The 12,765-nt window shown below is 42.8% G+C and overlaps 1 protein-coding gene across 1 annotated transcript; it reads left to right on the forward strand.

Annotated features, from left to right (window-relative positions):
• Positions 1-6,850: 6,850 nt before the first annotated feature.
• BTG1 (BTG anti-proliferation factor 1) lies at positions 6,851-9,611 on the forward strand. Its single transcript, XM_003259651.4, has 2 exons — positions 6,851-7,355; positions 8,292-9,611. Exons 1-2 carry the CDS (start codon positions 7,208-7,210, stop codon positions 8,657-8,659), a joined length of 516 nt encoding a protein of 171 aa, XP_003259699.1. The 5' UTR covers positions 6,851-7,207; the 3' UTR covers positions 8,660-9,611.
• The last annotated feature ends 3,154 nt before the right edge of the window (positions 9,612-12,765 follow it).

A 12,765-nucleotide genomic window follows, 5' to 3' on the forward strand; every position in this document is an offset into this window, starting at 1 on the left:
GCCTCCTGGGTTCACGCCATTCTCCTGCCTCAGCCTCCAAAGTAGCTGAGACTACAGGCGCCCGCCATCACGCCCAGCTAATTTTTTATTTGTATTTTTAGTAGAGATGGGGTTTCACAGTGTTAGCCAGGATGGTCTCGATCTCCTGACCTCGTGATCTGCCTGCCTTGGCCTCCCACAGTGCTGGGATTACAGGCGTGAGCCACCGTGCCTGGCCAGGTTATTTTTATTGATACCTAATAGATGTACATATTTTCAGGGTACATGTGATATTGCGCCACATTCATATAATAGGTAATAATCAAACTGGGGTAATTGGGGCATCCATCACCTTAAACAGTTTTCTTTATACTGAGAACATTCAAATTATTCTCTAATAGCTATTTTGAAATATAAAATAGATTACTATTTAATATAGTCACTCTATTGATTTATCAAATACTAGATCTTAAGTCTTCTATTTCATTGTATTTTTGTGTCCGTTAGTGAATCTCTTTTCATCCCTTCTCCTCCCTAGCCTTCTCGGCATCTAGTAGCCATATAGCCATCAATCTACTCTCATCCCCATGAGATCCACTTTTTAAGCTCCCAATATGTGAGTGAGAACATGCAATATTTGTCTTTCTGTGCTTGGCTTATTTTTCTTCAATTATTTTAAAATTATTTTGTTTTTCCAGCACAGTAAAAAAGTGAGAGGCTTATTTTATTTAACACAATGACCTCCAGTTCCATTCAAGTTGCTGCAAATGACAGGATTTCATGCTTTTATTAATGGCTGAATATTTCATTGTGTATATATGCCACATTTTCTTTATCCATTCATCCACTGATGGGCATTTAGGTTGATTCCATATATTGGCTATTGTGAATAGTACTGCAATAAGCATGGAAGTGCAGGTATCTCTCCAGCGTTGTTTTTAATTACAGAATTTTGCCATTACTTTTTCAAAGCAATGGTTCTTCAACATTAGTACCTAAACAGTACCCTATCCCCAGAGTTTTTAATTCACAGGTTTAGAATGAAGCCAAAATTTTGCATTTCTGTCAAGTTCCCAGGAAGACTCTGATGCTGCTGGTTTGGGGAACACATTGGGAGAATCACTGAGAAGTCCTTGCTTCATTAGTTTAAGGGAAAGGGGAGGCTGAACATAGTGGCTCACACCTGTAATCCTAGCACTTTGGGAGGCTGAGGAGGGAGGATCGCTTGAGCCCAGGAGTTCAAGACCAGCCTGGGCAACATAGGGAAACCCTGTCTCTACAAAAACCAAAAAAATTAGCTGGGCATGGTAGCACACACCTGTAGTCCCAGCTACTCAGGAGGCTGAGGTAGGGAAGGCTGCGGGGTAGGGGTGTGGGAAGGGGCCGTGCATAACTTGAGCCAGAGAGGTAGAGGCTGCTGTGAGCTGTGATCGCGCCATTGCACTCCAGCCTAGATGACAGAGTGAGAGACCCTGTTTCAAAAACTAAATGAATACAAGGAAGGGGAGGTCCATGTACCCCCTTTCCCCCTTCAGAAAGTTATAAATACTATACGCCAGGATCATAATTTGTAAGAACTTTGTATGATTTTTCAAAGTTTCCAATGTTCCAGAGTTAATTCTTATTAACTCTTTCCCCAGTCTACTGTTTTTTTTTTGTTCGTTTGTTTGTTTGTTTGATTTCATTTCATTTTTTTCTGAGACGGAGTCTCGCTGTGTCACCCAGGCTGGAGTGCAGTGACTCGATCTCGGCTCACTGCAAGCTCCACCTTGCGGGTTCACACCACTCTCCTGAGTAGCTGGGACTACAGGCGCCCGCCACCACGCCTGGCTAATTTTTTTATATTTTTAGTAGAGACGGGGTTTCACTGTGTTAGCCAGGATGGTCTCAATCTCCTGACCTCGTGATCCGCTCGCCTCCACCTCCCAAAGTGCTGGGATTACAGGCGTGAGCCACCGCGCCCAGCTGTCTACTGTTAAACCTTAAAATTGAAGAGGTCTTTGGCAGCTGGGGAGGTACAGATAAACACTCAGTAACCCTGACCACCAGGGGATTGCCTCCGGTGACAATATAGACAGTGAGAGCTTTAAAAAGAGACAGGCCAGGAGGTTCTGGCACCAGGAAGGAAAAGAAGGTTTGGGGAGGAGCCCAGCTTTGAGAAATGGCCCTGCAGCTATGCAATAGAAAGTTGAGTGAGAATTCCTGGAGGCCACTGATCAGATTCAACAGTGACCTGGACACAAAACCATCCCTCCTTGCTGCCCTCCCACCTCCCCCACCGAACCCTCCAGGGCTCCCCTCAGTTGCTGGGCAAGAGAGATTGTGGAACTGATCAGGCCCCTGGTTTCTTTTGTCAATTTAGGCCAAAGGGGAAACGAAAAGTTTAAATGGTCTTAAATAGAAAGCACTTTGGCTACTTTCTCTTATCTGTACCCAGGGATAATTTTCATTCCAGTTAAATTATTTGGCAGATTAACATTTTAATATGTTCTTTGTTTCATTTTCCAGTGGGCCTTTTAATAAATGTAGCTGTATCTTCCAGATTAGGTCAGCTATGAGATGTCCCCTCAGCTGCCTTGAGATTTGATTTTTTTTTTCCTTCTACTATCTCTACTCATCTCCAGATGGTCTTCTAACTTTATCAGGTTTTATTTCTCAAGGTCCTTTTTAGGAAAGCTAGTATCAGGAGCTCCCTTGAAAACCCTACCAGGTATTTAGAGCTCAAGTTTTGTAGTCCATGACTTGAGAGTTCAAATCTGGCTGTAAAACCTTGGGTAAATTATTTTCTTTAAGACTGTATTCTTATATGTTAAATGCTGTCAACTATACTCACTTGATTGGGTTTCTTAGAGAATTAAATGAGAAAGCATGGCTGGGTGCGGTGGCTCATGCCTGTAATTCTAGCACTTTGGGAGGCTGAGGTGAGTGAATCGCTTGAGTCCAGGAGTTCAAAACCAGCCTGGGCAACATGGCGAAACCCTGTCTCTACCAAAAAATACAAAAATTAGCCAGGCATGGTGGAACGTGCCTGAAGTCCCAGCTATTCAGGAAGCTGAGTGGAAAGATAAGCTTGAGCCCAGGAGGCGGAGGTTGCAGTGAGCTGTGATCGCACCGCCACACTCCAGCCTGGGCAACACAGTGAGTCTCAAAAAAAAAAAAAAGAGACAGAAAGCATGTAAAACACTTAGCACTGATGCACTGTTAATGATAAAATGATAATAACCTGCATTATTACTTTTGTTGTTAAGCGATGCTTCACTCCTTTTTTCCTCCCATTCTCCAAACAATCTGAATAGCTTCCACAAGAAGAAACTGAGTTTTGTCTAAAATCATTATGTGTCACCCTCTGATTGCAAGTTCTTTTGTGTTTTCTGAATCGCAGTAGATCTAAACCCAGTGCAAATGTCTTAGCTTGTGTCCCTGGATTCTTACTCAAGCAAAGCAAATCAGGGTGCTAGCAAGGAGGCAACTAAAAGTGGTCTCCTCCTTTCTGTGGGTAACAAAAAAATAGATAAATAAGAGGCATAGGTATCTAGTTGAAGACATAAGCCCACAAGAAAAGCTAACTTATTTAAAGATAAATAAATCTGATCATATAATCTGCCTGCTAAAAATACTCTCAAGTACCCTATGCCTGCCTCCATCTACCAGTTTTTTCAACAATACTTATCCTCCTTGGTTTATGCCTTGAAGATACTCCAAGATCAAGCCCTTTCCTTTCCTCCAAGGAGAACTAATCTTGGGTCACTTTCATTGGCTTAGCTGAGATCGTTCACTTTTGGGGTTTTCTTATTTTCCCTCTGCCCCAAAACACACAAATAAATAAATGCCCTGTCTCTATCTGCCATTAACACTCTCTCAAGAACTCTCTCACTTGACTCTGTACTTATTGGTTAAGTTGTGAGTTTTCTAGACACCTAGCACTCTATCTGGAAGTAGGTGCGTAATAAGCCCAACTTTAGTGACTGCAGCTAGCTGACTAGCAACAGGCAGGTTGCCTCTGGCTCAGTCTGGAAGGCCCTGGCCCTGAATGTGCCTTCAGGGAAAGGGCGGTTCCAACTGGGGAAACAATATCTGATATTTGTGCTTTTATTTGTCAACTTATTTTAAAACCCAGATTCATTTTTTGAATTTGTTTTGACAGCATTCCTAAGATTTTTAATACTTTGATTAGAAATGTTCTAAGTTTTAGAAATTAATTAGGCCAGGCGTGGACTTTGGGAGGCCGAGGCGGGTGGATCACCTGAGGTCAGGAGTTTGAGACCAGCCTGGCCAACATGGTGAAACCCTATCTCTACTAAAAATACAAAATTTAGCCAGGCGTGGTGGTGCATGCCTGTAATCCCAGCTACTCGGGAGGCTGAGGCAGGAGAATCACTTGAACCTGGGAGTCAGTGGCTGCAGCAGTGAGCCAAGATCGTGCCACTGCACTCCAGCCTGGGTGACTGAGTGAGACTCTGTCTCAAAAAAAAAAAAAAAAAAGAAATTTCATAAATTACTATCAAATTGCATGATAATAATAAAGTACTTGGGAGAGCCTTGGTAAACTTAGCATAACAACACAGAAAGCACCTTTGTAATTCAAAAGCTGTCAAGAAATACCTGCTTGTTTCCCAGATGGGAAGGGCCTGACTAAACTTCCGGAAAATGTGACTAAACATATATATGTCAGGAATTGAAAACTATTAGCAATTAACATTATGTACCATCTAAGGCTTACGTTTAAGACTAATGTTTATTTCCAGTTTTTTTCTGAGTACTCTCTAGATTCCCAGGTTAAAAATTACTGTAGTTTCTCAAATCAGTTTGTCTCCTAAAGGGATGATTTAAGATGGGAAACCCACATACATAATAAAAAAAAAAACTCAGTGCGGGAAGTAACTCTCCCTGAGTCTGTGGGTTAAACTTTCTGTCAACCCTGTTCAACTGGTTTTATAAGGCTTTCAGAAGGGGTCCTGCTGCTGCTGGTGCAGGCAGTTAAAAACAGTGTGGAGAACAAGGGCTTGGGGGAAGTCTGAGTCCAATCCTAGCGTTTTGTTGATTTAATATTTCTGTGTTTTAGATGAGTCAATTTAAGCACATGACCGAGAGGCCAAGTTGGAGACCAGGTTTAGAAGAGAAAAACTTTCACTTGACTCCTAATTTGTACTCAGTGACACGTTAACGACAATGTAAGTGAAAGCAGGGAACCAAGGGTGGGTCAGGTTAGGTGGGAGAGCAGGAGTTGTTATTCTAGTGTTATGGTAATTTCATGAATTTACTTTTGCTTCTCTATCTTCTTTTTGAGTAGTAAAAGAGGTTTCATGCCTCCAATGAAATTACTATTTTTAAGCACAGTTCTATCTGAAAAGTTCTATAAGAAAAAAAAAACACTATCTTTAAAGTAATTTTTTCACATGTAACTACTTAGTTATGTCTACTAATGGAAAAATAATCTAGAAGTTATTTTTTCAAATCGAGTTTTACATATTTTTTAAACAATAAAACGTTTTTTCCTGTTTTATAATGTCATTATTTTTGCTTCATTTCTAGATCCTTTAGCTCAGTATTAAAAAGAAAAAAAAAAAAACTCAAAGTGGTGTGTTTTGCAATATTGATGACCAACTAAGGTCGGGATATTTATTTCCATCTGGTAGAGTTCAACTTCTGCCTCCTGTTTGCTTTCTCCATCTGCCTGCCTCCCTTCATCTTTCTTTTTTTCTTTTCCCCCTTCTCCTTAATGGAGTTGGGGTTAACCCTGTCTTAGGCCTAATCGTTTCAGCAGGCTCCCACCTTCCTGTTAACACTGGTTTCTAAGGTTGTTTTTTTTTTTTTTTTTCGGTAGGGTTTCAAATAAACTTAAATGTCTACACTTCATACTTTCACAAGCTTCATATTCTTTTTATTTTATTTTTATGAAGAGCATAACTCAGGCTAGGACGGCATTTGGACTAGGTAAAAAAGAAAATCTTTGGTTTTGTGTACACAAGTTTTAAAATACATTGTACAGATTTTTTTTATACAGACCACTCTTTACAGGATCCGCGTTATATCTGCCTTCAGTAACTGGCTCTCCTGTCCGCATCCAGTAAGGTTTCCACTCTTCTCTCCGTTGACTGCTGAAGTTACTGAAACAGCAACCACAAATGGCCTTACTAACCTACTTATTTTGCAATTAAACTGTTACAAAGATATCCCCCTACTCCTCCCCTAGGGTGGAACACAAACGGCTTCGCGGCGTTGGCAGCTCATCTGCGAGGGGACCCTGGCTCCCCGAGGTTGCAGTCCTTTTTCTTGGACAGAACGCCCCGCGGGACCGTTCCCTCCACTTTCCCCGGCACTCGCGCAGCGCACAGCCAGCACACACAGAGCTGGCGCCCGCATCGCGCCGCACCACACGAGCCTCCGGCTTGAGGAGCCCGTCACCGAGACCCGGAGCGGGAACGAGATGTAAACACGAAGTGGGGACATGTAGCCCGACCTGAGAAGGCGGCGCGAGAGTAGACACAGCCCGCGCCAGGCGGCTCTTATTTACCCAGCACTTACACTCCAGGGAAAGCGCGCCCAGGCAGCGCACTCTTGAAAGAGGATGCACTGGCGCAGAGCCTGGACCTGCTGAAGCGGGAAGGAGGAGCTAGGGCTGGGGGCGGAGCTTTCACACGCGCACCCGTGGTTCCCTCCCTCCCTCGACACAGCAACTGGATCTCCAGCCGCCACTCCGGGTTTATTTGTTTACAAGCGGATTACGTCAGCTCCTCCCTCTCTTCCCTATCTCTGGACCCGCCTCCTGGCCTCTTTTCCCGCCCCTTTCAGCTCCGAACCGGCTTACGTCACAATGGTGCGATATTCGGATTGGCTGGAGTCGGCCATCACGCTCCAGCTACGCCACTTCCTTTTCGTGGCACTATAAAGGGTGCTGCACGGCGCCTGCATCTCTTCGCCTCTAGGAGCTGGAAATGCAATTGTTGGGATCTTCGGATGCTGCGGAGCTGGATGCGGAGGCGGCTGGGGCGGTCCGAGCGATGTGACCAGGCCTCCATCGCTCGTGTCTTCCTCTCTCCTGCCGCCTCCTGTCTCGAAAATAACTTTTTTAGTCTAAAGAAAGAAAGAAAAAAGTAGCCGTCCGCCCCTCACGCCCTCTCTTCCTCTCAGCCTTCCGCCCGGTGAGGAAGCCCGGGGTGGCCGCTCCGCCGTCGGGGCCGCGCCGCCGAGCCCCGGCCGCCCCGGGCCGCCCCCGCACGCCGCCCCCATGCATCCCTTCTACACCCGGGCCGCCACCATGATAGGCGAGATCGCCGCCGCCGTGTCCTTCATCTCCAAGTTCCTCCGCACCAAGGGGCTCACGAGCGAGCGACAGCTGCAGACCTTCAGCCAGAGCCTGCAGGAGCTGCTGGCAGGTGAGCAGGGCGAGGGCGTCGGAGGGACGCGGGCCCCACATCCCTGGGTCAGAGTCCGGCCGTCGGGGCTGCGAGAACCTCGACAGCGCCCCGGGGCCGGTCGCGCTTGGGCCCCGCTGCGGGACCAATGTGGTTGCGCTGGGTGGCCGCTAACAGCGGCTCCCCGCGAAGCTTTGGGGGCTGGACGGAGGGCGCCCCCTTCCCCCCAGCCGGCAAAACGGAGAGGAGAAGAAACACGCACAACAAAGAAACTTAAGCCCACCGAGGCGGGAGCTGCGGTCCGAGGACCGTCGGCGGATTTGGGGACAAAGGAGACGTGGGGCTGGGGTGGGTTCGACGTTCCCTTCCCTCAGCCCCCTCCAACCGTTGCGTGGTCGGCGGCCCAGCCCCGGGGTGGGAAGCTGCGCCGCTGCCCCGGAGCCAGCTCAGAACGGACGTGCCGTTTCCCCGCGCCTCCTGCCCCTGCCCATTAATCATCGGATTTGTCACCGGCACAATTACAGCCCTGCCCAGAGCGTGGTTTAGGGTTGCTTGTTTTTCTTCCCTTCGGGGTTAACAGTCCGATGGCGCTTCTCATCTCCAAAGCCATCAACTCCATTGTGTGCATCTGGGGTGGGGTGGAGAAAGTAAACAGTTTCTCGCCTGGCCGTAGGTGCCAGTGGCTTCCCGGCTGGCCAAGGCTGCGCGCCTGATTCCTGTTTTGGCGGCTCAGCCGGTTGGTTCCTGGAGATTGTTTTGTCCCGTACTACTGTGTTGTTTCTAAAACCCTGCCCGCTTTTTTCCATCCCCGCACATGCACAACAACGGATGCAATCCTGGACATTTAAAAAAGTTGATAGTTTTCATTTTCGCCCCTCAAAGAAGCCTGGGGTAGGAGGAATCCACAGTGGGAGCTAACGATCCTAAGCGTTGTTTCTCTGTTCTTTTCTTCTATAGAACATTATAAACATCACTGGTTCCCAGAAAAGCCATGCAAGGGATCGGGTTACCGTTGTATTCGCATCAACCATAAAATGGATCCTCTGATTGGACAGGCAGCACAGCGGATTGGACTGAGCAGTCAGGAGCTGTTCAGGCTTCTCCCAAGTGAACTCACACTCTGGGTTGACCCCTATGAAGTGTCTTACAGAATTGGAGAGGATGGCTCCATCTGTGTGCTGTATGAAGCCTCACCAGCAGGAGGTAGCACTCAGAACAGCACCAACGTGCAAATGGTAGACAGCCGAATCAGCTGTAAGGAGGAACTTCTCTTGGGCAGAACGAGCCCTTCCAAAAACTACAATATGATGACTGTATCAGGTTAAGATATAGTCTGTGGATGGATCATCTTATAATGATGGATAAATTTGATTTTTGCTTTGGGTGGGCTCCTCTTGGGGATGGATTATGGAATTTAAACCATGTCACAGCTGTGAAGATCTGGCACAAGATAGAATGGTAAAAAAAAAAATTAAGTGACAGTGCCATAGTTTGGACAGTACCTTTCAATAATTAATTTTAATAGCCTGTGAGTCCAAGTAAATGATCACTTTATTTGCTAGGGAGGGAAGTCCTAGGGTGGTTTCAGTTTCTCCCAGACACACCTAAATTTTTACATCAATCTCTTTAAAGAAAATCTGTATTTCAAAGAATCTTTCTCTGCAGTAAATCTCGCAGAGGAATTTGCACTATTACACTTGAGAGTTGTTAATTGTTAACCTTTTCGGCAGCTCAATAGGAAAGCTAAACGTTTTAAACATGGTAGTACTGGAAATTTTACGACAAGACTTTTACCTAGCACTTAAATATGTATAAATGTACATAAAGACAAACTAGTAAGCATGACCTGGGGAAATGGTCAGACCTTGTATTGTGTTTTTGGCCTTGAAAGTAGCAAGTGACCAGAATCTGCTATGGCAACAGGCTTTAAAAAAGACCCTTAAAAAGACACTGTCTCAACTGTGGTGTTAGCACCAGCCAGCTCTCTGTACATTTGCTAGCTTGTAGTTTTCTAAGACTGAGTAAACTTCTTATTTTTAGAAAGTGGAGGTCTGGTTTGTAACTTTCCTTGTACTTAATTGGGTAAAAGTCTTTTCCACAAACCACCATCTATTTTGTGAACTTTGTTAGTCATCTTTTATTTGGTAAATTATGAACTGGTGTAAATTTGTACAGTTCATGTATATTGATTGTGGCAAAGTTGTACAGATTTCTATATTTTGGATGAGAAATTTTTCTTCTCTCTATAATAAATTGTTTCTTATCTTGGCATTTTAATCAATCTCTTGTCATGATTATAGAGGTTTAGCTGAAAGTATTTTTTCTTAGAAGACAGGTTCTAGAAACTGAATATCTGTTGCACACTGGTCATGCTGAAAAAACATTTGATGAGGAATGAAGATGCTCTGTATATACATGTTTAGGTGTTACAGGAAACACAGGAGTAACATGTTTTAAAAATTTCTAAAGTCAAAACATGGACACATTCACAGGCTAATGATCTCATGAAATAAGGATAAGAGACCACGGTAGCATCTACCAAAAATGTGACACTCAAAGGATTACATTTCATTGCTTCCCTGTTGAAGTGAAGATATAAATGTTCCATTCTGACCCACCTTTGAAAAACAATTACTTTGCCCCATGGATTCCTTGTTCAATTAGAAATTTCCCCGGGGGCAGGTGACCCATAGTCTTAAAGAACAGGCTAAACACCACAGAGAGATTGGTTGCTTTTCGCTTTTCATCACCTGCAAGATTTACATAAAAATCATATAAGCTGGAATTCAACAAAAGGTATGTTTATGAACTTTTATTCTCAAAAGTTGAAATGCCGACTTTCTCGATTCCTCATTTTCAGACAAATACTAAGAACCTAAGTGAACCTTGATAATGCTGTAGTGTAGGTTGCTCCACTACCCCATATAATAGAAGGACTTGCTGTTTAGTTGTAGAGGATAACAGCGTTTTTCAGTGGAAATTGAAAGTGGAAAAATTGAATTTTGCTCTACACAGTTAACATACGGTGGCCTTTTTTTGGTATATATGTAAGCATGTTGACACTGGAAATACGCAGTCTGAATTAAAATTAGTGATTACTTGAAATTAGTAATCTCAAGTAAGTTATTTCTACATTCAGGAATAAATTATTCTGATTTTGTAGACAACACAGGAATAGGCCACTGAATATGCAGGTATTTAGAGTACAAATGTCTGTGGATATTATTGGCACGCCATTCTCGAGAGTTTGAATTCGTAGACCCACAACACATGGACTACCTTTGCCAATTGTTATGGTTTTATTTTTAAACCTATTCTGTGAAAAAGCTCCTCGGTATTTCAAACTTGAATTACAATAAAAACACCAGGTAGGGTAGTTTTTAAATAGGTCTCACCCCAGTGCTGACTACTATTGTTTACCAACTACATTTCACCTGGTAACTCTTTTGAAACTTAAGTACCTCAACCATTTTTTTTTTTTTATCATAAAGCCCATTTTCAAATGGAAAGTTGTTTTTGAAGATCTTGACATCAGACTTTTTCAATCTTTGAAAATGATGGAAACAGTTAATAAAAATGTTTATTTTAGAATTCAGGTGACGTCTGGCTTGTGAGGAGCCGTTTATAAGTTTGTCTTTGAAAGGCTTGCACACATCACTCTGAGACCAGCTGTTTCCTGTGACTTTAACCTTACCTTCCCCAGACAATTGAGCTGAACCTGTATCTGCAGTACAGTAGCTGTTTGTGATGTATTTCTTGTTCACGGTTTCTGGGGAATGTTTTGAAATATTTTATTATAAATCCTTTTAAGATAGGATGACTACTTTCAAAATTATTGTTGCCGTTGGCACCAGGAATTCATAGTTGTGATTGGCAATAAGTTTGAGGAGTGTTACTTTCTGAGTTTTAACAGGTAGTTTTGAAATTATTTCCTTATTTCCAAATTTAGGTAGTGCCTCCCTCTGTAATGTTGAAACAAGGATCCAAGTGGATTGTATAGCAAGAGTTACCCTGGTTCATGCAGGATAATGTGGCTGTTATCTTTGTCATCTGGAATGGGAATCTCATGTCCTTACCCTTATTCGCAATATTTCTATAATAATAGACTGGAAAGGCCACCAGAAAGTGGCTTTCAGGTACATTGCACAAATAGTCTCCTCAAGTCATTATAACTCACACATTGCAAGTAATTAATTTTGTTTTGTATAGGTGTTGCAGTTTATGAAATTGGCCTTCAAGTTAAAAGGAAGGAAGCCGTATTCCCGATGGCTAGTGTTTAATGACTACAGGTTTCCAGGACCTGTAGTCATTAAACCTGTTAATCTTGGGAGCAAATAAATCTACTATTGGACTTTTCCCTGCATGACTTTTAACATTTCTGATACTCTCTCTTCTTCCTCTTTCCAGAAGAGAGGTATGATAACTGAAGTTGTATTTTGCATATTGAAGTTTAAAGATATTTCCTCTCTCCTCTTCACCCCTATTTCAGATGATGTGATAAAATGCTCTTGATAGGCTATATGGAGAACATTTGTCAATAGTTTTATCTATGCATAGAAGTCTTCAAAAAGTATATCTTGGATTGTCTAAAACTGAATAGATTTCTTATTTATCTGAAGGTATACAGACTGCCAACATTTTAGACTCATCTCTCAGTCTCTGCCACTGAACTTTTATATATGGCTGCTATCAAAATATAACTGGTTTATTTTCATATTTGGAACATAATATAAAAGTATCAAAATCTTTTACAGCAAGATAGCTTGTATTACTAGCCGACCCAGCTGCTTAACTGAGTCCTTAAATCATTTAATATATGGGACTGTAAATAGAGAAATCTGTACATTATGAGATCTGATTTCTGGTTATGCCTATAGATCTTTATTTTCTTTATCCCTATAGATCATTTTCTTCTGATGTTAAGTGTTATATTTTTGAAATGCTCCTAAACAAGTAAGCCTTAGGTTGTATTAATCCTGAGGATTGATACCATTTCTTTTGTGGAGTATGATTGACACCATTTTTTTTTTTGACTGCAGGTTTAACTTGGCTTATCACTTTTCGTATTGCTCAGTATGTCCAGGATAGGAATGAAAAAATAGAGTTCAACTTCTGACTGTTATTTATGAGCCTTTTCATGATATTTATAATTTTAGTATTGAAGATGCAGTGTTCTTTTGGGAATTACATATGCTTAGAAGAGAGTACTGATGCTCAAAGGTGAAATGATTTGAATCTAGAGTTGGATAAAAAGGGAAAGGATGGGGAAAATGAAAACTGGGAAGCTAAACTGAGAAGGAATTGCAAGGTTTGGTGATAAAAATTCATTTGCTATGGTCATAGTTGTGTATCAAGAGGTTTGCACAGCACAGTCTCTTGGCAGAGTTTAGGAATCTCTACTGTAGGGATTCTGCAGTTCATGAATTGTCAG

Source organism: Nomascus leucogenys, chromosome 10 (assembly GCF_006542625.1).
Source record: "Nomascus leucogenys isolate Asia chromosome 10, Asia_NLE_v1, whole genome shotgun sequence".
Lineage (NCBI taxonomy): Eukaryota > Metazoa > Chordata > Mammalia > Primates > Hylobatidae > Nomascus > Nomascus leucogenys.

Bases quoted from the DNA above. Each gene is read 5' to 3' on its own strand.
- BTG1 (XM_003259651.4), top strand. From the start codon at position 7,208: ATGCATCCCTTCTACACCCGGGCCGCCACCATGATAGGCGAGATCGCC. The intron at 7,356-8,291 runs GTGAGCAGGGCG...TTTCTTCTATAG, and splicing joins CCTGCAGGAGCTGCTGGCAG to AACATTATAAACATCACTGG.